Raw genomic sequence first — 27,003 nt, forward strand, 5'->3', positions numbered from 1 at the left:
CATCGTTCCCCTTTGACGGGCGATAATGAGACTATTCTCGATGTCCCTACGGTCGTATCGCCCCGTCACGAAATAAAACGAAATCGTGACGCATTGTAAGGAAAATGTGTTGGCACACACCCTCCGTCGGATGCTGCCGAGCTGCTCGGTCGAAATATACGCGGTCTCTCCAGAGACGAGGGACATATTGTTTGGTTCAGTAATTCCTCACGTTATTTCCCGTGTTTGCTTTTTATCATTGTAAACTGATATATTGTCCGGGGTAACTCTCCCTCGAAGTTGCCGCGGACGATTCCCTGGAAAGAGGACGGCGAAGAGAAACGAAACGAAATGTGGACAGGAGGACACAGCTAGTCGGGTGCAATGCACGGAGTTTAACTTCGTGGACCAAGCGGAAACGAGATTACTCGTTGACACTCACTCCTGGGCTGCTTCATTCGACCGAGACGCAAATATACGGCGGAACGTGCATGAACGTGGCTGGCAAACAATAAAAGTATACAATGCGGATGAGAAATTGAAATTGATTGCTCCAGGAAGCGTGACGAATGATTACCTTTCTCTGGAATTTCAGTTCCCTTTTTTGCCGGATTTTTCCACGCGTGCACGCACACATCAACATCGTCGGCGACGAACGCGTCAACGCGAGAATGGAAAACTGCTCTGTCGATATATCGGGGAATATAAATTTTCCTTTGTCTTTCGAGTGGTTGCGTATGACACTGCATCGGGCACGTTTGTCGCATGACACGCCACGTGTGCCAGCGCCAAACTCGTCGCCGACCAAACAATGAATTAAGCTTTATGTCCCTCGCACTTGAGCCACGGATAAAAGCTCGTTCAATATAAGATTTGTAAATAACGCGTGCCCGCATCCCGAGCAAATCCCTCGGAGGAGTTAATACTTTCTCCTAGCCTTTAACGCTACAAACAATCTTTTTAACGTTACCGGGAGAAGTCTCTTGGTTAAAGCAAACATCCCGGCGTTCAACCAAATTAACGAATAATCAGGTTCCCGCATCTTTTTCACCACTCGCGTTTAAAATCCCCGTGTTTAACTCTATGTAGAAAAAAAAAGAACACCCCCCCTGGAAAAATGTGCTCACGTTTTCCATCCGAGCTACCCCTCTTCCATCCGAGCCATCCCATTCTCCGTTCCAGCGGCGAGTTCCATAATCCGTTAATCACGGTAGACGCGGAAGAGGGTAGGAAACAGGCGCGTAATCTAAGAAAAGGCGTCGGAGCATTGGCGTCAGTAGAAAGTGGTTGTAAGTGAATGAAAGTGGATGCAAAGGTGGAGGTGTGGTTGCTACGAGGTCGTCTGCCTGGCAAAGCTGGCATGATCCGCCACAGAAGACAGAGGTTTGTCTGTCTTTATCAGCCAGCCAGGTAGAGCCCTCGAAGCCAGCTACGCGTCTCTACCATCGCCACCCCTCAGGAAAAGCCCGCAGGGTGACGGACGCCCACGATTGGCGTGGCTTCCTCGAACGAGGGAGGACATCGTGCACCCCTATTGGCTCTTCACGAATCCATACTCGGTATTCATTCGCCGGCTCATTCGTCGACCTCTCGATCCGAGCCTCTCTCTTCCTCCCTATCTTTCCTTTCTTTTCCAACCCCTGCCGGTGTCGAGGCTCGATGCAACTCACCCTTCGCACACCGTCACGGGGATCTTTTCAATGCATTTCACCGCCAGCTTTCACCTTTCGCCGGATATTTCTAAGTAAATATTTTTTTAATAAGCACGCGTACCACTCGGTTGATCGTTACCATCGTCTCGATGCTGGTACCTCACACTGGCAAGTTTCTTCCGGTGCTTTTAATTTCTGAAAATTGTGTCTTCCCTTCCTTCCTTTTTTTTTTTTCTTCTTCTTTTGGAAATGCCGAGATGGAATCTGTTGAATTTGAAAAAGTTGAGTTTAAACAATCCGAGGAATGAGATTTACGCGCGTTCGAAAACCACCCCCAATCAACGACGCTAAGGCACAGGCGCTTAATCAGGGTATTAGTACGAAGGAATTCCATTTTTGAATACAGTTCAGTGCTCATCTCTCGAGAAGGTAGAATGATGGAATCGTAATCCCAGCGAGGTTGACCAGGAGTGTGTGTGTGTGTGTGTGAGAAAGAGAGAGAGAGAGAGAAGGATCGATGAAGAGTGTCGAACACGAGCAAGGAAGCTTGGTCGTCGTCGTTCGCCTGCACTTTTAACGTCGTCGCGCTTCGTGTCGCCTTCGTCCCAATTGAATGAGAAAAAAGAGAAAGAAAAGGGGGAGAAAAAGGTGGCCTGGCTGTAGCCGGAGAGGAAAAGACGAACGATAGCATAGGACAGAGTGAAACAGGGATGGAGCATTCCTTGGGGTGTTGCAGCCTATGATCATGCAACGAGATGGGCGGGTTTTTAGGTTGTTCTTTGCTCCGCCCCTGGTACCGCCCCATTGGTGGTTGCTGCTACCTTCAACTCGTGACCTCCCTTCACCCTTCTGTCTGCAGCTGAAACCTTGGTTGGTTTCGCCAGCAGCCACCGCACACACGTCAGCAGCGGCAAACACGGCGCCTCCAACGGCCAACGGATCGTTCGTGATCTCCGTCGATCATCTGCCCAGGTATCAGCGATCAACGCATTTCCACGAAATCGCGAGGGTAGTTTCTGGTTAGAGAATCGAGGAAGCCCTGAAGTGAGATCTGTCGTGTGCCCGGGGTTCGCTATGAGATTACGGGACGGATGGTGAGAACGACATCCGGCCGCTGAACGCGCGAGCCTTTCGTCGTCGGCAGTGTTGTTTCGGCAAAAACAACTTTAGGAAGATGCGGACGTCGTAGAAGACAGTGACGAATTGTAGGAACGAACATTTCCGATTGGCAGAACCGAGTGGATACGACGATCAACCGGATCGGCATTTGGTTGCTCCGAAATCTAAACTTTGGATCTGTTGTTCCACAGGAGGAACAACTCGTTGAACGGAATGAAAAAGTTCAAGATGCATCTTTAGATACAGCACCTTCGTTGTATCTAAGATTATCAGGTTCGTAGAAGCTCGATTCGTCGACGTGATGAGCGTGAATCCAACGGAGGAACAGGAAATATCAATTTGTTGAGAGGTTCAGTGTCAAGAGTCCCTGTGACAATGGCGCGCAATCGAAAATCGAAGCGAAAGGATTAATCGCGAGTTTCCGATAATGTCGACGGCCAATTTGAAAGACTCTTTGCTAGTAGATACCGACCTGTCGAAGGCCGTCGCGTATCATTACGAGCATGGATGCCTCTTTAAACTAGTGATTCAGAAGAAATTGTTTCCGGTCCTGCAATGTTACAATAGAAGAACGAACTGCAAGATCAAGTAGAATCGAAGCTGATGCTGCAACTTCGTCAGGAGGTTTAAACTTTGCTTTTGGAGTCCAGTCTCGGTGAAAGTGTTCAGGATTATCGGAGGACTGGAACGTGTTCAGATCACAGAACTGGGCTTGAACGAGCCACTGGTAAATTCTGTAAGTAATTAATCTATTTCCGCTCGTAATATAAATTTGTACCCTTTAAAAATTCATCCCGCCTAAATTCAATCAAGTAGAGTTTCGAATATCGGTTGTCACAGACAATTATCTTTAAAAGAGAATCGTAAAATACCGTATTATACGCACCCAGATTTCTTCGAAACAGTAGGCACAAAATCTGATAATTGAGGGAGGATCACGATACGAATGACTTGGCACAATTAGCCAGATTTTATAAGTGGATGAAATGGAGGAATCTCCTCTCTTCAAGGTGGTAACTAAATGGATTAAAACGGCCGTCGCGTTCGAACAGCTTCTCGTGTTAGCATCGTACAAGTATGCGTAACTCTCCATTGCGAGAAAATTTTTTTCTCTAGAGACACGTGAAACACCTCTAGCGTACGATTATTATTTTGTTAAACTCCGACAAATGATAATAAAACAAAAAACCATACAACAGTCTGTTGTAAACGCGCCCAATAAACAGCTACAAAAATCAATCAGAAGTACCTACTCAAAAATACGGAAAAATCCAAGACACAAAACCGTATCACCATGGTTCCCGTCCGATTCCCATTCGGGATAAGCGTCGGATCGACGAAACGCGGCGGAGATCAAAGTCCATTTTCGATACGTTTTCAATGCGAACGGTAACATGTATCGTCGAGAGAAAACGACATATGTAGAGTATAAGGTTTTTTTTTTTGGTCGCTGACGAGACCCTCTTTAAGAAAGAAACCACCCTGTATGGGTACCGTGACGCATTAATCGACCAGCGGCCGTACAAGTGGCACTGGAAATTAGCGAACAATTAGCTCGCCCGGTTTATGTTTTCTAAACAAGCGCGGCCGATCGACGGCCCATTATTTCGAAGCATTCGTGCAACGCGCCTATCAAGCCTACCAACTTACCTACCTACCTACCTCGAACGTGTACGCAAGCTTTTACCTAAGTGGCTCGGGGTTTGAGTGTGTCCGAAGTATTCGAGCAGTATTCGAGCGTGGTAGTACTTAGGCTTTTCGAGTATCACGAGCTCGAAAAGAGGAACACGTTGGAGGGGCCTCGGAGAAGGGGTCTTGTAGTGTTTCGTTGCGCTTAAAAGGAGGGGGTTTTACGGAGAGGGTTTCGCTGCAAGGCAGCTTTGGTGTTGCAGCCTCTTCAAACCTCGTGCAAACACTCGGGGATAGGGCGTTCGCCTGGTACGACGATTAATATCCCAATAAGGCCTCGTTCACAGGGCTCACTCGACCAAGCTGCTTCGTTCTTTATTCATTGTATCGTAGCTCCTCCCGCGGGATAAACTGCCCGATACCGGGGCGGTTCCGTCACTTTTCTTTTTTTCCTTCGTCAGTTTCCTCGGGGTTTTCTTCTCTTTTAACCGAGGGATGCTAGACACGGCGTGTCTTTTTCGCGCGTCGCATGTGCGTGAATTGATTACTACTTCTCGCGCGCTAGGACTTCGTTTACGTGAACTCAGTTTATTTGAAAGAAAATTTTACTGACGGTTCGAGCCTGAATGGACGTTTTGCTGATGGAATTCGCATCACGTATAAAGTTCCACTGTATTTCGAATCGAGTTGTTTGAAAGCCACGTCGATTGATCAGCGAATGAATGAAGTTGATCAGTTTGACGGAATGAAAACAGAGTTTGTTTCCTATAAGTCTATAAAAAGAGAATTAACATTTTGTAAAAAGAGATCGGGTTTTGTATTCGAGGCGATCGCAGTTGCGCGATGAGACTTCAAAAAGAAAGGGAGAAAGAAAGAAAGAAGAAATTTCATTTCATTACGTCAAATTTGGCGCAGCTGACCAGCAAATTTTACAGCGGGCCACGCGATTAGCATAGCTATCACGCGCGCGGTGTATGTCATTTATTCGCCAAAGACCACAGGCTGAAACGTAACTATACGGTAATTGCCGATCAGACCGCTGAGATGTGGCCACGTATCCCGTGGATAACACAGAGATATCGCTTTATTAGTCGATCCCGTTTACGCCCGATGCCTTTTAAGTGTTCCACGTTAAACGTCGCAGTTTTATTGACAAAGATAAATCTGTCACTGAAAATTCCTCGTTATTCCGGCAATATGTGCTGTTAGTTATCAAGTAATGAAAGATTAGCGGAAAGGGGAAGTTGTTTGAACTTAATGGATTATAAACAATGAAATAACGCTCGTAAATTAACCCAGAGGTTATTGCTCTTCTAATTGACTGCTTCTCAATGTTCCTTCCACGAATAATTTTTAAGGAATAAAAATTCACATCGTGAGAAAAAGAGAAAGAGAGAGGGGAGAAAGTTCAACCAATATCCTCGCTCCGTAAATATTTGAGATAAGAAGAAATAGAGATAACTTGGGGTAGATGCTACTCGAATCCGAGGGAATTCGTACATTTTCCTTCTCTTTTTCATTTTATTTTTCTGCGCTCTGGATGCTGGAGTCTCGGGGCATTATTACGCTACTTGATTTCGCATCGCGCCAGCTGTCTCCGATTATTCACCATAGAAATTTTGGGGGATTCGAGTTCAAAGGGGACCCCGCGGTCCTGCGCTAATATTTGAGGAGGCCCCCTGTATATCTTGGGTCTTACCGGACGTTAAGCTCTAGCTTCTGTTGTACTCTTCGACATTCTTTGCCTTTTTGCTCGACGTTACAAATTTGTCGGACATCTTCTTTATAGAGTGGCAATGCTATCTCGACGCTTTTCGCATCCTTTTCCCTCTATCACATCTGGCTGGAAAAGTTGGGCAACGAACTATCATCGCTCGACAGCCATGAAACTTCGCCTCGGAACTTTAAAATTCGTTACGCGTTGTCGAAATATCTTTTATCGCTAGATTCCAACAAGAGACATCAGGGACTGGAAGATCACGCGAGCAAACCCAAGTATTTTAAGTATCCGAACAACAAGGGTTGAATCGTTGGCAAATATAGATTTCGAAATTCCCTCTCACTTGTCAAGGTACTTTCTTCTTGCTTAAATTTCCTTTAAATTTCCTCCCTTCGTTCAGAGAATCGTCCGTCGCGTATCTACGTCAAAATTCAAACCGAATAAGAAAGATCAATTTTCTCGATATTGAGAGGACAATGGACGATTCTCTTGCACCGGTCTTGGTGGAATATTTCACGGATGCGCCAAAGGTTTCTCGTGGCAGGCTCTGTTTTAAACGATCCACGAGCCGGAGACCACCCCTTCCGCCTGTTTTCCTCCCTTCTCTCCCCGTGAGCCCGTCTCGCGCCAAGAATCAGCGATAGTTAGCCAGATAGCACTCGCAGCGTTACAGGGCTTGCACCGTAGCGGGTGGATGTCGGTTATACCTGTACACCCTTTCGTGTCTTGGTATCTTCCCTCTGTGTTGGGCGCCGTGCGTGAACACGTACGACGATATCTGCCTTTAGAAATACGTGTTGGTGTGCATCGTAGGTTAGTCATTCGCACGGTACACGAGCACCTTTACGCGCATCGAATACACGTACATGCAAGACGTTATCTACCCTCTCGAGTTTCGCGTGGGTGTATGAGTGCGTAGGTGTGCGGCGTGTGCAGTACGTGTGGCCGCGAGGTCGAGGAGGATGGGGCTAAAGGTGGTTGGTATCTTGTTGGAGGGCGAGAAATACGAGCCGGCCACGAAGCTCTTCCAGAGGCTTGCGTGCACACGCCGATCGAGCTGCAACGAAGGAAGATAGACAGAGGGTGAAAAGGAAGGGATGGAGCGTAGCCGGGGGGTTGCTCCGCCTGTTCGCACCCCCTTTTCGCTGTGCTCTTTAAAAAATTAGCTTCTCGATGCGAGCGCCAGCCGACACCGCGCTTGCGGCTTTTTATCTTGTCGCGGTGCTTTCTTGTTGCTGGCCAGTCGCGGCTAGCGTGACTGCATTTTTTTCGCTGGTAATTTACGCGCGATGAAACAATCGGAGAATCTGTATACTACTGCTGTAGTATCTCGTCTGGAATGTGCGTAGTTTTTTTGTCCAGTTTGGAGAATTAAGTGGCAAAGATTAGAATTTTGGTGGATACAGCGGAGATAACGATTCGAGGGAAATTTGTTTAAACGTGATTAACAGCTTGTTAACATTTTTCTGCGCGATAATTTTTCCAACGTGGAATTAAGATATGACGAAGAGCAAATGAATTATCCAAGAACGAGATTGCTCGAGCATTCTTCCGGCGACTTTATTTACTTATTTATTTTCTCTTTTTTAATTCGTGCACGTGTAAACGCGTCAAGGAGCACGTACGAAGGTGCGCGATTGGCGTTACGAAACGGGCGCGCACTGTGGACGCAATAAATCAAGATAAAGTTATGATAAACAAATTAGTCGGCGCTGCCACCCCTCACCGGTGTTATTGTCTATCGTATATCTACCTACAAATTACCAGCCGTCCCGAACACCTCGGGGTAACTGCTACTCGCAAGTCCTGCGCTTGTTTGTGCGGTGGTCACACGTACGGGGGTTGAAGGAAATTCGAGGGGTAACTCGAAATTAATGCACCACTTCCTCTTTCGACGTAACCTCGAATTGCAGCGTACCAACGTGCCCTTTATTTATTCGATGATCCCAGCCCGAACTCTTGTTCGAGCTCCTTCAGAGATAGACCTCCTCGATTCTACCAACGATATTTTCAATCGACCCGGTTCATCGAATTAAATTCGTTGAATCGAATTCGATTCTCCTATTCGTTCTCGCAGTTTGTCGAACATTTTTCCCTTCATTTTGTTTTGTTTTTTTTTTTCCTTTCTTTTTTCGATCTCCATGCAAACCACACGCTAGCTGCAAAAGGTAACGAATCGTGGAAGCAACGCGTGTGCCGTTCCTCCGTGATTTCGAGTGGAGTGGTATCGAATCGGTCGTTCCGGGGAAAAAAACAGAAAAAGAAAAAAAAAAAAGAAAAACAAAAAATTCAGCGAGATCAATTTAATTCGATTCTGCGCGTGGCACGATCCTGTGTATTCAGCGTGCTCGCGAAAAGCGAGGATCTGCCACGCGGTTCGGTTCGTTCGCTAATCTATGTAAAATTAATCAACCGCTCCATTTGCCCGTTTAGCAGACTCTGTAGCGTCGAATTTCGCCGAAACAACGCTCGTGACACCGATCGAAGCAATTTCTATGAGCTACTCCTCGGAAACGGTTTTAATTGGCCAACGATATTTCGTGGCATCTCCCGTTATTATCAATGGTTCGCGAACGTTCGCCAGCAACGAAAGGTGCGACGTATCCAGTCTTTAACACCAGATCAAAGATACTGATTCTGGTCCCAACTCCCGCCATTCTATCTCGAAACGAACGACGACATTAATTGGACTCGGTGTTCGCGACGAGTCCGACTTTGTAGTAAAAATATACGAGCGTTGGGCAGGTGATGCGACTCTGGCGGATCGTCACGTGCCGCCTTTTACCTTACAATTAGATAAACTCGTGAAACGCCGTTTTTTCAGTTGCTCGCGCGCGCACACGTGCGGCATTCTCTTGGCATTTCCATAAAACGCAAAGAAAAAGGATAATTGCGGAAGGAATTTTGAACGTCGGCGAGTTGGAGATCTAAAGAAGCTGAAAATCGTGGCCGTCCGCGAATGGAAACTCGTTGGCCGGAACGCTGCAGTTGCACCGCGGTCAAGAGCATTTCCATAAAGGCGTTCCAGCGTGGAAAAGGAAAGAGGTTCGCCGGCGTCGAAATGTGTATCAGGAATATTTATCGGCGTGGCAAAAATAAGCGTGGAAGGTTTCTTCGTTTGACTTGACGCGGTTTCCCTTTTAATTACAAATCACTAACTCGTCCTCTCTCAGACGATAACCTCGCGATGAAAATTAGATTCATTTAAAAATAGAATTTCTTCAAATTCCTTAAATGATATCTTGTTTCAGGAATTTCATGGATGAATAAAGAAATATCCAACTCGGTGGTCTAGGGCCCGAATTAGAGAACAAATTATAGAAAAAAGATTTTTTTTATTTGAATTCGTATATCTGCTCGATTGTTTTTATTCCACGCACATAATATTACACACATCACATTACATATACGCTCGAAGAAGATTAGAAGGCGTAAGAGACTCAGGCTAGGAATTTGGAAATTAATTAACGTACTTACAAGAAAAATTATTTCTCCCTTATCGTGTAATTATAGAGTAGATAAGACGTGAAACAAGCAAGCACGTATTCACGAGACATGGGAAAATAATAAATTCCCATTTATAGGTGTTAACGTGATGTTACATGGAGGGCACCGGAGGAGTGTCCAGTCACGCTATGGAAATTATGACGTATTACACGATTGCCTTTTCAACGTTGCACGCAGCTTGCCCGTGCCGTGACTAATAAGCAGATGTAATGCAATTTAACACGCATCGTATCAACGACTGTTTAAATTCCGTTGCAGCTACGATCGGACTTCGTCTCACTACTTTCTTAATTTCCTTCATCTTCATCTTCCTCGTCTCTTCATTTTTCCTCGCTGACTGCTCTCCAAAATCTTCAGAGCTTCAGACCGGGAAATCTTTACAGCCATTTTTCAGGCGCTTTAAATTTTGCAGTTTAAAAACAACTTGAAGAGATCGGCAGTCGATTACTCGGCTGTTCGGATTATCTCGATTACTTTAATTAACCAGTCGTTTCGAATGAACTCTCACACGAACGTTGGCGCTGTTTTCGCGCTTGCCTATGCATATGTAAGAGGCATCCGTGTCACCAATTTACTATTTTAATTTTTATGCGTACCTCCATTAGCCGATGACCTCGTTCACGCGACGTATCTCGCACGCTCGTCTGATTAAAGTGGATTATCGCCAATGTTATTCTACGATCCTGCTGCGTGTTAGACTGTTCTGCATTGCAGCGAACCACTGTTCCAACGCAATGCATTTCTTCGATGTTTTCTTTTAAATTGTCCATCACGAAACTAAGGTAGAACTGAATACGGAATATCGTGATAACAATCGATGGAAAACACCAAATATCTTTCTTCTTTCTTTCCTCTTTCCTTGCTTCAGTCTTTCCTGTTTCTCTGTTTTATTTCTGTGCAGACACGTTTCTGAAATTCTTTCCGGTTAATATTATTTCACCATTGTGAACATACGCTCGAGTAGAAGTAACAGAGGACGGCTAGAATGTAACAGAAGTTTATGGACACCGGAAGTTCATGCTTATTCACTGAGCACCGAAAGGGCGACCGGGTATAATTTACGTATAAATTAAGCCGAATGAATCAACGGCAGACGATTAATCGCAGCGGCTTGCCGGTGATAATAACAATGCCCGGCTTGTTTACGAGCGGTAAACGAATATATTAGCTTTTTCATTATACCGCCACGTGGACGTGGCCGTGTCTATCGTGTCTACCTTTTGCCCGCGATGCCTGGCTTCTCCTGGTACAAACAATCGGTTGTTGCTTTCACGTTTACACGTCTGTTTCGCGAGCACGAAACCGAAAAACTGTCAAAAAAAAAAAAAAAAAAAAAGAAACAGTTGCGTATTACACGCTTTCAGTAACAGTGACTCCAACTGAAGAGAAGCTGAAGCAATTTGAGAAACATCACCGGAATTTGAATCGATTCGCCGAAAATGTGGTTCTCACGATGCACTCTGGTCGATGATGCACACACGTGAGGAGGAAGGAAAAACTGACAACGGGATATAGAGGGTGGATCGTACGAAGTAAACAGGCCGTGAAATTACCTTTTAAATATTAGATTATGATTAAATGTGTATCTACCTCGAAGGCACTAAATGTTCACCACCGGTGCCCGCCCACGCAGCCAGTTCATAAAGCTGGCGATGGGGGTGGTTTATGGTGGATGAGACTCGAACCACCCTCTCGAGAGCTATATCGCGATATCAATCAGCTCTCGGCATCAGATAAGATTCGCTGCTCAGGAACCTGAGTGCTTTTCAAAACGTGGACGAGGTTTTCTTTCTCCGTATCCTCGTGGACCATCAGCCTTCGGGAGGCCAGGATGAATCGACCCTTGTTAAAATGGCAACTGATTATCTTTTTCGTTGAACGATCTCCGCATCTGCGTTCATTCACGTCCACCGTATATATCATCGACGTACGAAAATGTAGTGGTCATGAAAACACCGACAAAACCGTACGAAAGGGGATTTGCATAAATACCAATCGATGAGGAGAAGGTTTGCCAACGTTGCAGGTTGTTGTAATCGTCATCAGGTGCGAGATATCACCGACAATGTCGACTTTTGTCCGCGGCTAATTGGCATCGTTAATTCACCGTGCATCATAAACGCTCGCGGTAGCACCTTTGGCAATAAATATTCCGACCTCCCCCGTTAGAATTTAAAGGGCCCTTCGTGGACGAAGACCGGCGGGACGCAGAGGCGAGCATGATGGGCAGGTGTTTATATCCGGCCGGTGTTGCATGCGTGTGCATACATATGCATACATATGCATAAAAAGAAGAATGCCCAGTGGGCATTCTACGCCCACGCTCTGCGTCGCTGGTTCCTCGTCTCTCTCGTTGCTCTCCGGCTGCCTGTCGAAAACCTTCCGTCGCCATAAGCATATGCATTGCTCACTTAGCAAGATTGATATAACCCGATATATATCTGCTATGCCCCGGCGATGAACGTGCGCGGACGTTGGACGACGCTTGCCGTGTGTGCGTGCACGTGTGTACGCGCGTGGGTGAATCCGTGTGTTGGTGCGTGCGTGTGCATCCGCAATTACGCGCAAGACGGAATACAGAGAAGGATAATTAATGCAAACGAGGTCGAGCCGGGGAAATTTCGGTTCGACGAGGCGCACCCGCTGCGAAGGTGAGAAGTGGAATGCTTTTGGAGGAAAGGGCTAGGGGAAAGAAGGAAGGACATGAAGAGAAATAGAAAGAAAAAAAGAGAAAGAGAGAGAGAGAAAGAGGGAGGAAGAAAGAAACGCTTAGAGAAAATATTTACGGGCCAAGGCACGAGCTCATAATGCTCGCGCTTCGAGATAAGGAAATTATTCGCGGACAAGTTGCTACGGGCATGTTAGGATACGATATCGATCTGACCAGGCGGGCTGCAACAGAAAAATATCCTTTCGCTGTTGTTGCTACCTGTCAGTTCGGTTTCGTGATTGTCTATCTACGAGAGTAAAGGCAGCCCGTGCATCTGTTAAACGAGTTTTATTCGAGACCGTTGTTGTTTCAAGGGTTCGCGGACTTTTCAACGCTTATTTCGCGAGCCGTGCGCGTGAATCAAGCTAAACCAGAGATTTCCCGACATGTTTAAACGATGGAATTTATTTCGCGTACTTCCTAACGCTACCGCCGCAACGTTTGTCGGAGCAATTCGTTTTTCGATAGAGCAGATATCAAGTTCATATCGCGAACAAACGAAAGCTAAGACACGGTAAATTTTCTTTATCTACAAGGTATTTCGTGTTTCTTCGAATATTGGCCAACAAGTAGCTTTCGCCCGAGTCCCCATGTCAGCGTCCCGTTTAACGGCGACGAGAACTTGCAAGTCTCCGGGGAGAGTTTGCCGACTAAAACCAACCCCTACTGACGATTCGAGGGGTTGCGCCACAATACAAGCAATAACACGTACCGCCCTCCCCCTCCCCTTCTTACAACGTCGTTCCCCGTCGCCCCGCTGCACGCACCCTCTCTTACCTTAATCGACGAAGGATGATTTGGTCTTAAATAAACTTCTCACCTCCATCGACGTAGACCGCATCCCCCTTCCGCGACCCTACCAGTCGTTTATCACATAAATCCTCGAGTGGTCACTTTGATTATGGGCTCACCAACCCCGTATCTTTCTTTATCCACTTCCTCCTTCTCGTCCTTACAAATTTCGAATTGAATTCGATTACATAGCAAAGACCGTTTGATTCTTCTTCTTCTCCTTCTTCTGGTTTCTGCTCGACTCCCAGTAGCCCAGATCGTTATTCCGTCTCTTCGGTTTAAATTATTGTCTGAAAGCTCGCAAAATAATTACCTGCTAAACGAACAACATTGCCAGAAACAGCAGAGTCGATAACGTCACGTCTATAATTTACCATTTTTTTCTTTGACACTTCCTAGACGTGTGAGATTTTCAAAGCACAGCTGGTCTCCTCAACTTCCTTTCAATTAGCAAGCGACGCTGCAAAATTAATCTGAGACAGATCCTGAAGGGGGGACGAAATTAGAGCGATCTCGAATTCCGGCACACCTTTGCGGCCAGCCATGGCCAAAGACGGAGCCGTAAAAGCGAACAAAAGATCGATCGAAAGACGAGCGTTGCGGCACGAGGCGAGACGGTATTATTCATCAGCGAGCGGAAACGCCTGGAAGGTAGTAGACGTACATCCGGCCACGTGTCTCTACTCCGATGGACCAATGAGATTCGAGACACGAGGAGAAGAAACCAATCTCGTGGTCGATCGAGGCGAAAGTCCAGACGAAGCGTCGGCACGCGCCAAAGCCACCGAATTATTCAAATGGAATTCACAAAACGAGCCAGCTGCTTCGAGCTGGATCAAAATTGGGGGAGTGGATCGTACGAGCGACACTTTTTATGAGTCGTATGCCTCTTCCTCCCTCTTCGTTCATCTCGTTTTCAATTTCTACTGCCTCGCTCTATCATACAGCGTTGGATTCTTTTCGCTGATGCAATATTTCACGCGAAATCACACACAGAAGTTGAAGTTCACAATTAAACCGTGCGTGTTCATGCAAATTTATATCTCCACGAGTACGGATAAAGAAACGAGACCTGTGCAAAGATTAAAAAATAACAAGCACGTGCTGATTGGAATATTTTATACATTCCAGCGAGTTACGTTTATTTTTTTGAATTTTCCCGCAAATGCATTTTCCATAAATGCTCGATAGTTCGCTTAAAACGAATTAATGGAAAGAGATTTAAACGAATCACCCCGGACAAAGAGCGTGTTCGCCTCGATTGCTTTTCGACCACGCATGGGAAGCACTTTTCATTCCGACGTTGAAACGAGACTTCCCCCTTTCCACCTCGCCAGATCCCCGAGAAGCGAAGAAAAGCCAAGGATCGTTTCGCGAGTAAATATAACAGACCGTTCGATGCTGTGTGTCTTTTCCAATTTTTCTGAGTAAACCATTTCCGCGAGGGTTTCCCCCTTATCGTTCTCCTTGGTGTTTGAACGTTCGAAAGGAGTCGCCCGAGAGACGATGAGAAAGACAGGAGAGGGCAGAAAGCGAATTGCGACATTTAATGCGTAATATCCTATATAATCTTGTATGAAAAGCCTCGCGTTATGGTTCACGGTAGAATAAAGACGAGAGAGAGAGAGAGAGAGAGAGAGAGAGAAAAGGAGGTGGAGACAGGAACAGAGGAAGAGGGTGGTTTCTCGAGGGTGGCCAAGAGACGGTTAAAGGCATTGAGCCGTCCAAGCCACTCGCGAGAATTCTGAACTCTCTGCTTCTGCGTCCTCCGTTAGAAACCCCCGGGGGTTGGGGGTGGCAGATGGCAGCCGTCGGACTAGTTCTTTCCAACACTTTAACCCGTCAGAATCGGAAGACACTCAACCCCTGGAAGGGGATGTGTGCGATCGACGATCGTCGTAGGACGATCTTTCACGCGACTTTTTCTCTGTTGAATCATTTCCAAGATGTCTTACGTTATTATCGGCGATATTGATATTTCTTTTCTCCGAAGATTTCTTTTGACAAATTTAGCGAAATCATAAGTTTCACAGTTGAAACGCTAATCAAATTTTGGGGAAATTTTTTCACAGGACTAAAGGTAGTTATAGAATTGTAGTAAATTGTAGTAAGTAAGTAGTAGTAAATTGTAGAATCCTGGAACGCGCAAGGCATTTTATCGACAATGATAGGCGAGTTTATTCGATATGCATTTGTCATTTTGCGTTTCCCGTACTAACAGAGCGAAGTAAGAGTTAAATAAACAACATTGATGAATTTCTGATAGACCAAAGTTGCGTATAATCAGCGGCGGTACTCGATCAACTTGGGGACGATGGGAGAAGTTCATAATTTCGTAGACGGGAAAGGGACGATGATAGAAACGGAGGGACGAGTGATTGAGACACGCGGTAAGACAGGTTGAATCGAAGCTACTCCAATCGCGGGAAGGTCTCAGTAATCGATTCGAGTAGCAAGGAAGTGCGGTTTCGAGGGGCTTCGAATGGTGGTTCGCCCGGTCAGGAGTGTGTTGTTGGCGGATTTGACGTGCTTATCAATGGATCACAGATGTAATAGGCTGCACGCACCCCAAATCGAGCACATAACTGATATCTGATAAGGAACCAATAGCCGTGACGGGATTTGCGTGTGACTATTCATGCCCTAGCCCCCTTTACTCGACTTGCCGGTTCGTTCTCGTGCCGTAGGAAATTTATTTCGCGATTTCGAGAAACACGGCATGGAACGGTGAACTTTCTTGTACTCGATCGTACGTCGTTCCTCTGAACTACGAGAGACGTACCTCGTGTTTCGTCTCGATTCTATCCTCCTATTAAATTCACGGTCTCGTCGATGAAAACTTGGACAGGTCTGGAAGACCTTTTGCCAGATTTTCTTTCGTGGTGTTTTTGTGCAAATCAATAGTTTCGCTTTAAAGATATTTGCAAACAATTCCATTTTTTTAACGACTGAGAGCAAATTTCGAGACATTGGTCGTTAATGAAATTAAAGTAAAATAAACAAAGGATGAGGGAAGTTAAGAAAGATTGGAAAAGGTTAAAGGAAAGGTTCAACCGATAGTTTGGCGTCTGAAAAGGAGGCGTGCTCCGTCATCTGGCGTTTCGTTTCCGTCAAAAGAAAATACGATACCGCGGAGGTTGATCATTTTAAAGGTGGACTATAGACTCGTCATCCGGCCGGGCACGCGCCACTCAACGAGACTCCCTCATTCACCATCCGATGATTCTTGAAGACGTGGATAAGTATGTCGTGTACGAGGCAAATGGCACGCAAGACTTCCGGTGCCACCCCTATCCGTCCTTGCAGTATCCCCTTCTGGTGTCGAGTTTGGTCCATTCTTCCTTCGAAAATCGTGATCGCGATTCAATAGCGCGAGCGGAAGCGGCGGAAGGGCGCTCGCAAACGTACGCCAACGTTTTTGTGCGCGCAGCGTGCCTTGCGAGAAAACCTCCTTTGTAATGCACATTGTCCAGGGAAGTGGGAGGAAACGACTGGGGAATTAAAAACAGAAAAACAGAACCACTGCGAGACTCGTGAGTACGATAGGGAACTGATTCCTTTTTAAAGACCTTCGTGATGTAAGTCTGGAGATTATAATATTTGAAGACGTCGAGAAAAGCGTGGAACGAACTAACAGCTACTTTTTCATTTGTCTCGTCCGAAATGTCTAGTCAAATGGCGGATTGAAAATCGTAACAACGTAAATCAAGAGTTTGAGAATTCGTTACTCTTACAGTTCAAATCGAACAATCAAAACGATGCGATCGTACCATAACTTGATAAAAATAATAATGATATTTCTGTAATAATAAATGCAGAGTGTTTTATTTTATGAAAATCAGCGCCACTGTGATTCTCAGCCATTTGTTTGATTCTTGGTGCGTTCGGTTAAAAAGATCCTTGCAAAGTCGGTATACGTTTGCGGACGGCAGGAAGCCGAACGATCATAGCCTCAAGCGAGTCGATAATAATTTGATTTCCTCCATTGCGAGAGCGAACGATTCCCATCGCGTCCGTGGAGTTTCTCGACAAAACGAGCGCAACGCAAACAGCCTGTGGGGTGGCTGAATAGGCCGCGAAGTGACAATGGCGGTACCAATTGTTTTCCTGACTTTTATCCCACTTATTATTCCGTGAGACTATTATGATCGTCGTTGGCGATCGTCATTATGTTTGACGAAGGCCGACGATCTCAAGTTACGCGGCCATTGTCAGCGGGGTGCAGCAACGACGCCGAAAATGCGAAATGAACGCGCACAGACGGCGAATCGAAGCGCCCGCTGTGGCGATCGTGAACTCACGTAGCCGAACGGCACGTGTGTACTTTTATACCTAATGCACGACCTCCTGCGTGCTTGTTTTTTCGATAAACCAATGGCCTATATAAACCGTCAAGATCGGACGAATTATCCCGATGAAATTAATTTCGCTCTCTCGAATTAATTTCACTCATCGACGCGATTTCGAACGGTAATGAATTTTCCTGCTGATAAAGAGCATTGCTAAAGTCAGAGTTGCAAACGATGAAAATTTAAAAAAGAGAACTATCGCCATTAGTTAACAAAGCGTTGACAGCGATAGAGAATGCCAGAAAGAGTGAGGTTGAAGGCAGAAACGAGAAGGACGAGTCGGTGATAACGAGGTGTTCCAACCGGGAGTTGAAAACGCTACGGGGCGAGGGGTAACAAACCCCCGTAGACTGCGCAGCTGTGAACCCCCCGCCAATCCTGCTCGACTCGACGATACGTCGAACTACGTGAATTCGAGATGCATCGAGCCCAGCGGGACTCGTTGCCATTTTGGAAAACCCGTATTCATACGGCCACGCACGTGGGCACCAATTTTTTTTCGACCCTTGTACGCTTGCTCATACGCAGGGCTCTCTGGAATCACTTCGTTTTCGTTTTAAACAATGCGCCTTTTGTCGTCCGCGCTCCGCGTTTTCCCACTGAAATTCCCCGTCTCTCTGCCAACTCTGCTTTTATCTTCTCCTTAAGATGAGAATTCGACCGATCTCAGTGAGAATAATTCGAGAAATCTGCCTCCGTGTTGCCGCAATTTTATTCCAGAAGTTTCACTTCAAACGAATTTCAAACGCGATCAGATAGCCGCGATGCACGGAAGGTAATTTTCAGGTATTATCGGGACATGTCGTTTGGGAAACGACACGATGCAACACGATGTTGGTTGTTCGACGGATAGAATTAAACTTGGTGGAACGGACGTCAAAGTTTCTTAAAATTAAGCGATTCCCCCGTGCACACGATTCGAGAGCAGTCGAGGAGTAAAGTAAACGGCGCACAACTGAGCGACTTAATTCAGAATACACCGCGCGGCGGAATATAACACCGGGGATACCCCGGTGATTCGTGCGAGGCGACTCGCAATTTATTCCTCTTCGCCTCTCTCTTTCTCTTTTCGTCTCTGCCACCGCCACTCTCCAATTAACTTTAAATCACCCTCTCCGCGAATCCTCTCCTCATAACGCGAAACTTCGAAATCAGGAGTCATGGTGCGCGTTTAAATTCCCTGGGAGAGAAAGAATGCACGTGATCGTTTTCGTTCCACCCCTGCTGCTCCCACCTACAATTGCGACTCAAATTCCGCTCGGTTTACCAATTCTGCGACCGAGTGTGAAATTTAGTCTATCTAGTTGCTTCTCTTTCTCCTATTGTCTATCGTGCATCCGATTTACTTTTTACCTCGAGTGAAAGATAAACGAACAGGCGGCAAGAGAAGCGGTTTTTACCGAGGAAGTCGACCCATTGGCGAAGGTTTCTGAGCCGGCTAATTTTCGAATCGGCTTACTTGGGTGCACGAAGTAGAAAGGGCGGGTTTGTGGCCAAGTTATGGGATAGAGGATGGCCAAGTGGGTGTGTATTGTGCCTCCTGTCATTCTCAGTCGAGCTTTCGTTACCCCAAATGCTAATTATATGTCAACGGTTTACGCGCCATATCACGGAAGAACGAGTGTCACGGATGGAACAATGAGGGTGACTCGGGCTAATGGTCCTCTTCCACACCAAAGACGTCGTCCGGACCTTGAGACGTTCTAATAAAAATTACACAACGTCTGGAAGCTTTTCGCGCGAGAACTGCGTCGTTTCTTTCGCGTTTCTGTCGCAAAAGAACAGCTTTCAATTCAAAGGGAAACGTGCGTCTCTTTTTTTGTTTCCAATCCGGTGCTTCGTTTTCTCTTCTTCTCGTAGAGGAGCTAGACGCACGGAAGTGTGACGCATTTTTTCAGCTATCATTCGTAATCAAGCAGCGATAGTAATAAAGTTAAGCGGCAAAATTCGTTCGGGCCAGTTTATTTCCTTATCGCCAGTTAAGGGAAGAGAGCGATAGGCGTGTGACCTCATGAGCAGGTATTATTCGCAGAAGGACTTGCTGATTGATGCACTCTGTACACGCAAAACTGCTATCCGCCCACTTTCACCCCCTCCGATCGTGGAATGTTCATATTGGGGAGTCATCCTTGCTTACCGTTTTTGAATTAACCGATTTTCTCTAACGTGCCGATTTACCTATAATGCATTTTTATGCGTGTAACTTTATACTTCAACTACAAACAAGCGTACGTGCATTTCCTTTTCCTACGTCGAATTTTCAATCAAAGGGTAATTCGTTGCAAACTGAGATGATTATCGTCGTGGCGGAGACAAACGAGGAAGCAAGTGGAATAAGAAAATGAAAGGTTGATCGTCGGCAGGGTAGGAGATAATTAATGGGTCGACAAGGGGGCGGGTAAATTTGCAAAGCCATTTCAAGTTCCTCCGAGCTCCTTCAACTTTCTTCAGGTTTCAGCGATTCGCCCGTCGCCGTTTGATAGTTTACTGTAGGCGATTGAATTCTTCGGACGATTTGTAATCGCATCGGTAAACTTTGCACATTTAACGCCAACCTCACCTGACTGGGAGGGGGGTGGAAATAGTAACGTGGGCGAGTGTGCTCCCGTGTTCATCGAGTGGCTCACGAAAGCCGGGTATCGTTTCAACCCTCCTATCGACCACGCGAGCTTCCTTCTCGCGCGTTCCGAAAATTCTTCGCCGGTACCCATCACGCCGGCAAACGTATAAACAACCCCCTAAATCATTCCTATCGATCTTCGCGCCTTTTCTGAGATATTTGGAAGACATTTAAAAGACATCTGGGATATTAGGGGATGAAAGGAAGAAGAGATGGACAGGAGAAAGGACTGAAAAAAATTAGCAAATTTCACGTAGATCGAGTGGAAGGAAACAAAATGGTCCCAGAGTAGGGTCGGCCATACTTCAGTCGATATTGAGGCAAATTGGCAGAATTGTCGGCTGCCGCAAGGAGCAATACTGATTACCTCGACCGCTCGTTAAGTACTGTAACAATACTAACCCCCACTACATTTCATACGACTCTCCCCTCTCGTGTCACTTTTCCAAGGGTGATAAATCCGTTGGCCAATCCTGTCGCCTCGATCCCCACCGTTTCCCTCGGTATTTTGCTTCTTCTTCTCACCCCCGGTTCGACCGCGACGGGTCGGCAAAACGGCAAGTGACGATAAGCCAGAAAGAGCGAGGGAAAAAGAGATACAACGACGAGTATCTCTCTGCCTTTGTGGAGCGTGACGGACAAGGAAGGAGCCAGGGTGACACGTTCAACGAAAAAGGGAGAAAGAGCGTACATTTGAATCGCAAAAGAGAGAACATGGTGTAAAGAAGAAGCAAAAGGAGAAGAAGGGCGCAAGAGAGAAAGTAACGCAAACGGTGAGAAGGGGGATGGAAAAGACAAGCGAGGCAAACGCTGGCAGTGGAAAAAGTGCAAAGAGCAGACGGCAAAGTAAGTAACCTGTCCATTATGACAGAGAGACGGTCGAAGACTGTGAGAGAGACGTTCGAGAGAAACTTTCATAAAAAGCGGCGATAGAACATGGGGTAGAAATCGAAGTAAGCGCGTAAGTAAGAGGGATGGAGTTGGAGTCGAAGCTCGCGTTCGCAAGCACTCGAAGGCACATAATCATATCCTTTGTCATTTACGTCGACAGTTGCACGGCTCCATGGCGATGAAGTCGACGTCTACGGTTTTCTATAGGTCATAGGGGCGTTTCGGGGGTGCGCGAGGAGATCGTTTCCCTTCTCGAGTCTCGCTTCTCACACCGGCCTTGCTTTTCCGCTCCTTGTTCCCCGGTTATTAGGGCTGCCTTTCGCTGTGGGACAATCGAAAGGTACCGGCTAATGGGCGGAGCTTTTGGGCAGGACCACTGCGTCATATTCCACCCTATCGACGGGGGTTCGGTATTTCCATCGTTTCTGGAAGCATGCATTTTTCATCGTGGTTAAGCACCACCGTTCCCACTCACCCTGACGTCGGGATATTTCGTCGCACTCTCGGAAATTTTCGCCTCGTATTACTCTCGTTGAATTTCCATTTTTTCGAATCGATCTTCTATCGCGTGGCATTCGCGTTGAACTTTTCCGTTACAAGCGGAATTGCCCGCGGAGAGTTTCTCTTTCCTCTTTTCTTCTCTTCTCTTCTCTTCTGTTCTCTTCTTGAGAGAGAGAAAGAGAAACGGCGGAATTTCGGTGAGACAGAAACGAGTGTTTTACGAAGCTACCAGCCAGCAATCCTATCCAATTCTAACCGTCATTCCAAGTCCAAACATAACGCTATTCTACGGAGCAAACATTTCTACTTTTCGACGTGCAAACCTTTCCGTGATACCTCGGGGAAGCTTGCTCTTCAACTGTGCTGACCATTTCGCGACTCATTCAACCCCGCCATTCATTCCCCTTTTTCATGTTGCACATGCTTAATGGCTACCTGTATATTCATGCTGTTTTCCATGCGAATCAACATTCAAATTGTGCACGCATACGTGATTATGTCGAACGACATCGTTGCACTTCATGTCCCCCGATGATTTACGATTTTTCCAATGATCGGTTCTTTTCCGTCATTTGGGAATTCGTTGGGGACAAAAAGAGAGGAGAATGACAGTCGACGACGTTTAACAAAACGTTTAGCTCGTAGACGAAGTGCGAAACGGAGCATTTCCTCGTCTCGTGGTTCCGAAGTTTGCCAGCCCCCATCGTTCAATGCGCAGCGTCCTTTTTTTTTATGTCAACACGAGGGCCAATTGAGTGGATATAATAGCGGTACCACATGTTTCACTCGGATTCGCCGACATGTGGGCTCCGTTCCACTCGCTCTCTCCGTGTACGTGCACCAACACTGACAGACCTATGCGACGGGAGGATCGTAGCGGCCACGTAACGACAGTCCTCGAAGTCATCAAATTGATCGCCATGATTTGGCTACTCCCCCATCATGCGACCGCTAAAGCCTCGTGTACGCTGTTCATCGTCGCGGGAATTGGATCAGTTGATTCGGTTACGACGGATTTTTAAACATTATCTTCCTTTCTTCCGTTCTAGACATATGCGCGTACGAGTTTTTCGAGCTGTAAACTTGCAAGCTAAAAAGTCGTCGACTTTGTCTTGAAGTTTGAAAAAGAAACAGAAAGAGAAAGAAAAACGATAACTTCGAAGAAATCTGGATGCTCGTTGAACGATAAATTTCACAACTTTAGATCAGTTTCCGTGCCACAAATGTTCGAAATTAGCGTCGCCGAGTCATAGACAAGCGGTGCTAAATACCCGAGTGAATTTGTCGTTGTACACACCTGTGAAATTCTCTCGTGTCACTGACTACGAGAGCAAACCGAATACCTGCCTGCGGAAAATGAACTGATCCTGTTTCCATTTCAGATCTCTATCATGCAACCGTTCTCAACCGGCAGCACAATGGCGACCGAAACACCGACCAGTCTTCCGCCAGAGAGGGTTACCTCGCCCGCACCGTGCAAGAACTTGACCTTTTCTATCGCTAAAATCATGGAGCCGGACAAACGTCTTACCGAGCAGAGCAACAATCAGCAAACCACACCGCCGCAACCTCCGCCGCCCAGTATCCCCTCGTTAACTTATTCCGCGCACTTAGAATCGGCCTTCAAGAAATACGTGCCAACGTTGAGGCATCAGAATCTCTTGCAACCCTATTCTCTTCTCTATTATCATCCGAATCCATTGCTGAGTGCCTTTCCAGCACCACCGCCCACCACGCCCACGGTTCCGCAGAATTCACCACCCCCAACCACCATTCAGAAAGCTTTCTCGAAGATGAGTCGGACAACGATCTCGTCGGACAGCCAACGCGAGAAAAAGAGTCCCGGTCCACGGAGCAACGAACTCAGCGCCACGAACAAGCAGAAAACGTTCACCTGCCCCGAATGCGGGAAGGTGTTCAACGCGCATTACAATCTGACCAGACACATGCCGGTTCACACGGGGGCGCGGCCGTTCGTTTGCAAGATCTGCGGCAAGGGCTTTCGCCAGGCGAGCACCCTGTGCAGGCACAAGATCATCCACACGGCGGAGAAGCCGCACAAGTGTCCGACCTGCGGCAAAGCTTTCAACCGGAGCTCAACCCTGAACACGCACAGACGTATCCACGCCAATTACAAGCCGTTCGTGTGCGAGTACTGCGGCAAGGGGTTCCATCAGAAGGGCAACTACAAGAATCACAAACTGACGCACAGCGGTGAAAAGGCGTACAAGTGCAACATCTGCAACAAGGCGTTCCATCAGATCTACAATCTCACCTTTCACATGCACACGCACAACGACAAGAAACCGTTCTCCTGCAAGATCTGCGGCAAAGGGTTCTGCAGGAACTTCGATCTGAAGAAACACATGAGAAAGTTACACGACACCGGGTCACCGGTGTTGAACGGCCTAGGTACTTCGGTGCAGAGTCATAATCAGCAGTCTGGATACGCGTCGGTTCACCACGGACCCGGTAGCCATTCGTTCGTCAGCCCCTTCTTGCTGCCGCCGCCCGGTACCACGAGTTATCTCAGCAAAATGTTGTGACAAGGCGACAGTGTTCATTCCTATCCGAGGAAGACGCAGTGTTCTTTGATTCTTGGACCACCTTGTTACGCGGGGGACATTGGCCAGTTGACGCAACCCTCGAAATGAAGAGACTTCCGAAGACTCGATCGGCGATCAACAGAGGGAGAGAGAGAGAAAGAGATAGATGGAGAGAGTGAGACAGAGAAGTATCGAGGGTAAAGCTTGGAAATACGACGATCTCAAGAATCGTCGAATTCTCACCGATGAAAGTACGAAGAATTGTTTCCAATAGACGTGGAGACCAAGAAGAGATACCAAAGACGCGGCAGAAATATTTCGACAAATGGGGAACGTGTACGTGTTACTGCATCGTTTCGAGACAACCAACTACCTCATCTACAGCAAACCAAAAATTGTAGGAGATCCTGTTTTATCTTAAGACTAGTCTCAGGTCTTTTTCGTCAGCCAAGCTGGAAAATTATTTCCAACAATTCCCTTCGGATACCACGTTTCGAAACTGCTTTTCTCAACCACCGCCAGAACTTCAACACCGGGATAAACACAACCGAAAGCTTTGAAAACTCGTAAAAATTCTTCGTCGCGATTGCCAAGTCAAGACTTTTGTCTTATGTCATATGAAAATCGATTGAAAACGGCTCGCAAAACCGTGTGACGGCTGGGAAAATCGTGGAAGGTCCTTCGGGAAAAGAAGTTGGCAAACGAGGATGAAGGTGCATTCGTTTTAGGAAACCGCGCATTTCCACGGCGCGGAAGTAGGCAAGCATTCTTAATGCGGAGGATCGGAGCCTGGGCAATGCGACGGGATGGCCGCAAAAACACCGGGCAAACAGTACGAGTAAACGAATTAGACGATTCGTCGCAGACAATTCCGGCAGGACAATGATATTTTAACCGAACGAGCAGTTGCCAGCTGCAAAACACCGAGCGTGAATATATCGGAGAACGCAAATAATCGGTCGTATCGGGCGAAATAAACCGAGCTGGGAGATAAATCAACAGATAGACAGAGAAATCAGGGATATATAAGCGTGTATTGGCACGGCCGTTATATTGGACAGTAACGGGTCCCCCATGATATCGGATTAATCGTCGCATGAAAGCTCAATCGATGGTATCCTGCGAGAGATGATTACTTATTTATGTAAATACTTGTAAATATTTGTACCTGCGACAGAGAGTGATTTCGTTAGAGCGCCAATGACGCCGGCGCGTCGGAATATTATCGATACGAAAGAACGGGGAAGAAGGGGGGAAAATGCCAGGAAAAATGGAAAAATCGTGGACGCGAAGATCGTTGGATCGCGACGATTCAGATGGACGAGACGCGAGAGAATTTCCTCTTTCGGCAACGCGTTTTTTCATTTCTCTTCTCTTGCGTGAGAGCTTGCGTAGGAGCTTTCCCGCGAGGAAAAGAGAGAGAGAGAGAGAGAGAGAGAGAGAGAGAGAGAGAGAGAGAGAGAGAGAGAAAGAAAAGAAACAAAGCATAGAGCAACGTACAGACATAAAGCGTTGGCCGCATTATCTTTATCTATCCTTAGGCGAAATGTATAAATCGGTGTGATAGTAGCTTTTAAGTGACGCGTAGCGAGGGCGAGCAGGAAAAACGTTGGCCATTAATTACTATCCGTTGTAAAATTACGCTTAGATATGTCGGCGATCGATCGTTGGCCATCGAGTTACATGCGGTCGTTTTTAAGAGCTTTGCAATAGAGGAAACGAAGGGATCAGTCGCTCGCTGTTCTCCGTTTTCGCGCGTGTATTTCATTTTCATTATGCATTTTTATTTAACTCTCACGATTTCACGAATCGTTCTTCGTTTCCTTCTTTTTTTCTTTTTTTTTCCTTTTCTTTCAATCTGCAGAAAAATGATTTTCTCTGGGAATTTCTCTACTGATTTATTTTTATTCTTTCTTTCTAACCACTACTGTTTGACTTGTTTCTTTTAAAGAAGTGGGAAAGAGGGGGGAGGGTTGATATATTCGAACGCAATTGAAACAGATTCCTCCAGGGAGAACTTAATCGATTCGTATTTCACGTTTCTACCGTACGAACTAGGTAAGCCGCCATCAACGACGAGGCGAATTAATTAAGCATGATTAACGGCGAAAATAAAGAAACGTTATATATGTAGATAATCGGTAGAGTAGATGAAAATGCATATGTATGTGTCCCCTACTGTAAATATGAGTCGATCCAATGCAATAAAATCATCGATACCAATGAATTGTCGATCGTCTCGTGTTTCGCACCTTCTTCGCACATGCCTTCATACAACGACTCCTTCAATCCTCCACCATCATCTCTCAAAACAACAGCAAAGATCTTTTATACGTGTACCTAATGCGTAATGTGTAGTATCGTTTCATACAGAGACTGCCAGAGATTTGCAACAAAATTTGCAACGCCGCCGTAATACAGATGCTAAGAGCATCGATTGGCCTAGAGACGAGCAAAGAAAAAAAGGAAATAAAAAAAAAAAAGAAAAAGAAGGCTTAACTCCGGTGTAATGTACGTAACGAGGGTAAAGGGGCATTCTAATCTGTCAGTCGCATCGTTCGTTCGATCTCCAATCTGTTACCTAGCCGTAGGAAGAACCGACCCTTAAGCACATCGTCCACCGTCGATCCGATCTCTTGTCGTTGCCGAGAGGAAAAGGGACGCGTTATTCGGTAAGCGAGAGAGAAGTGTATCGCGAAAGATGGAAAAAGACAGCACGGGGAGCATCATCTGCCATTAGACACGATGCAATCTGTCGCGTTCAGTTTGGAAAGAGGCGAGAGCTCGCGTAGGAAACGACGGGGTATCGATGCACGGGAGCGAGAAAGGGGGCGAAAAGTTAGTCAAAGGTGAGAAAAGAGACGGATCGATGTACAGAGTGCGGTGGAAACATCGAGAGTCGGAGGACACGTCCCTATCAGAAGGATAGACAGAGAGAGCGACGTGCTTCTGTTCTGATTTGCGCGCGAGATATCGCGCCGACCTTCT

General features: G+C 46.5%; 1 protein-coding gene across 1 annotated transcript; it reads left to right on the top strand.

The window, feature by feature from the left end:
* Window positions 1-1,810: 1,810 nt before the first annotated feature.
* Window positions 1,811-25,432, top strand: LOC122535889 (fez family zinc finger protein 2-like). The gene is made up of 2 exons (XM_043667777.1): window positions 1,811-3,486; window positions 22,852-25,432. The coding sequence occupies exon 2, from the start codon at window positions 22,861-22,863 to the stop codon at window positions 24,013-24,015; it is 1,155 nt and encodes a 384-aa protein (XP_043523712.1). The 5' UTR covers window positions 1,811-3,486; window positions 22,852-22,860; the 3' UTR covers window positions 24,016-25,432.
* Window positions 25,433-27,003: the final 1,571 nt, after the last annotated feature.

Source organism: Frieseomelitta varia, unplaced genomic scaffold (assembly GCF_011392965.1).
Source record: "Frieseomelitta varia isolate USP_RPSP 00005682 unplaced genomic scaffold, Fvar_1.2 scaffold_786, whole genome shotgun sequence".
Taxonomy (NCBI): domain Eukaryota; kingdom Metazoa; phylum Arthropoda; class Insecta; order Hymenoptera; family Apidae; genus Frieseomelitta; species Frieseomelitta varia.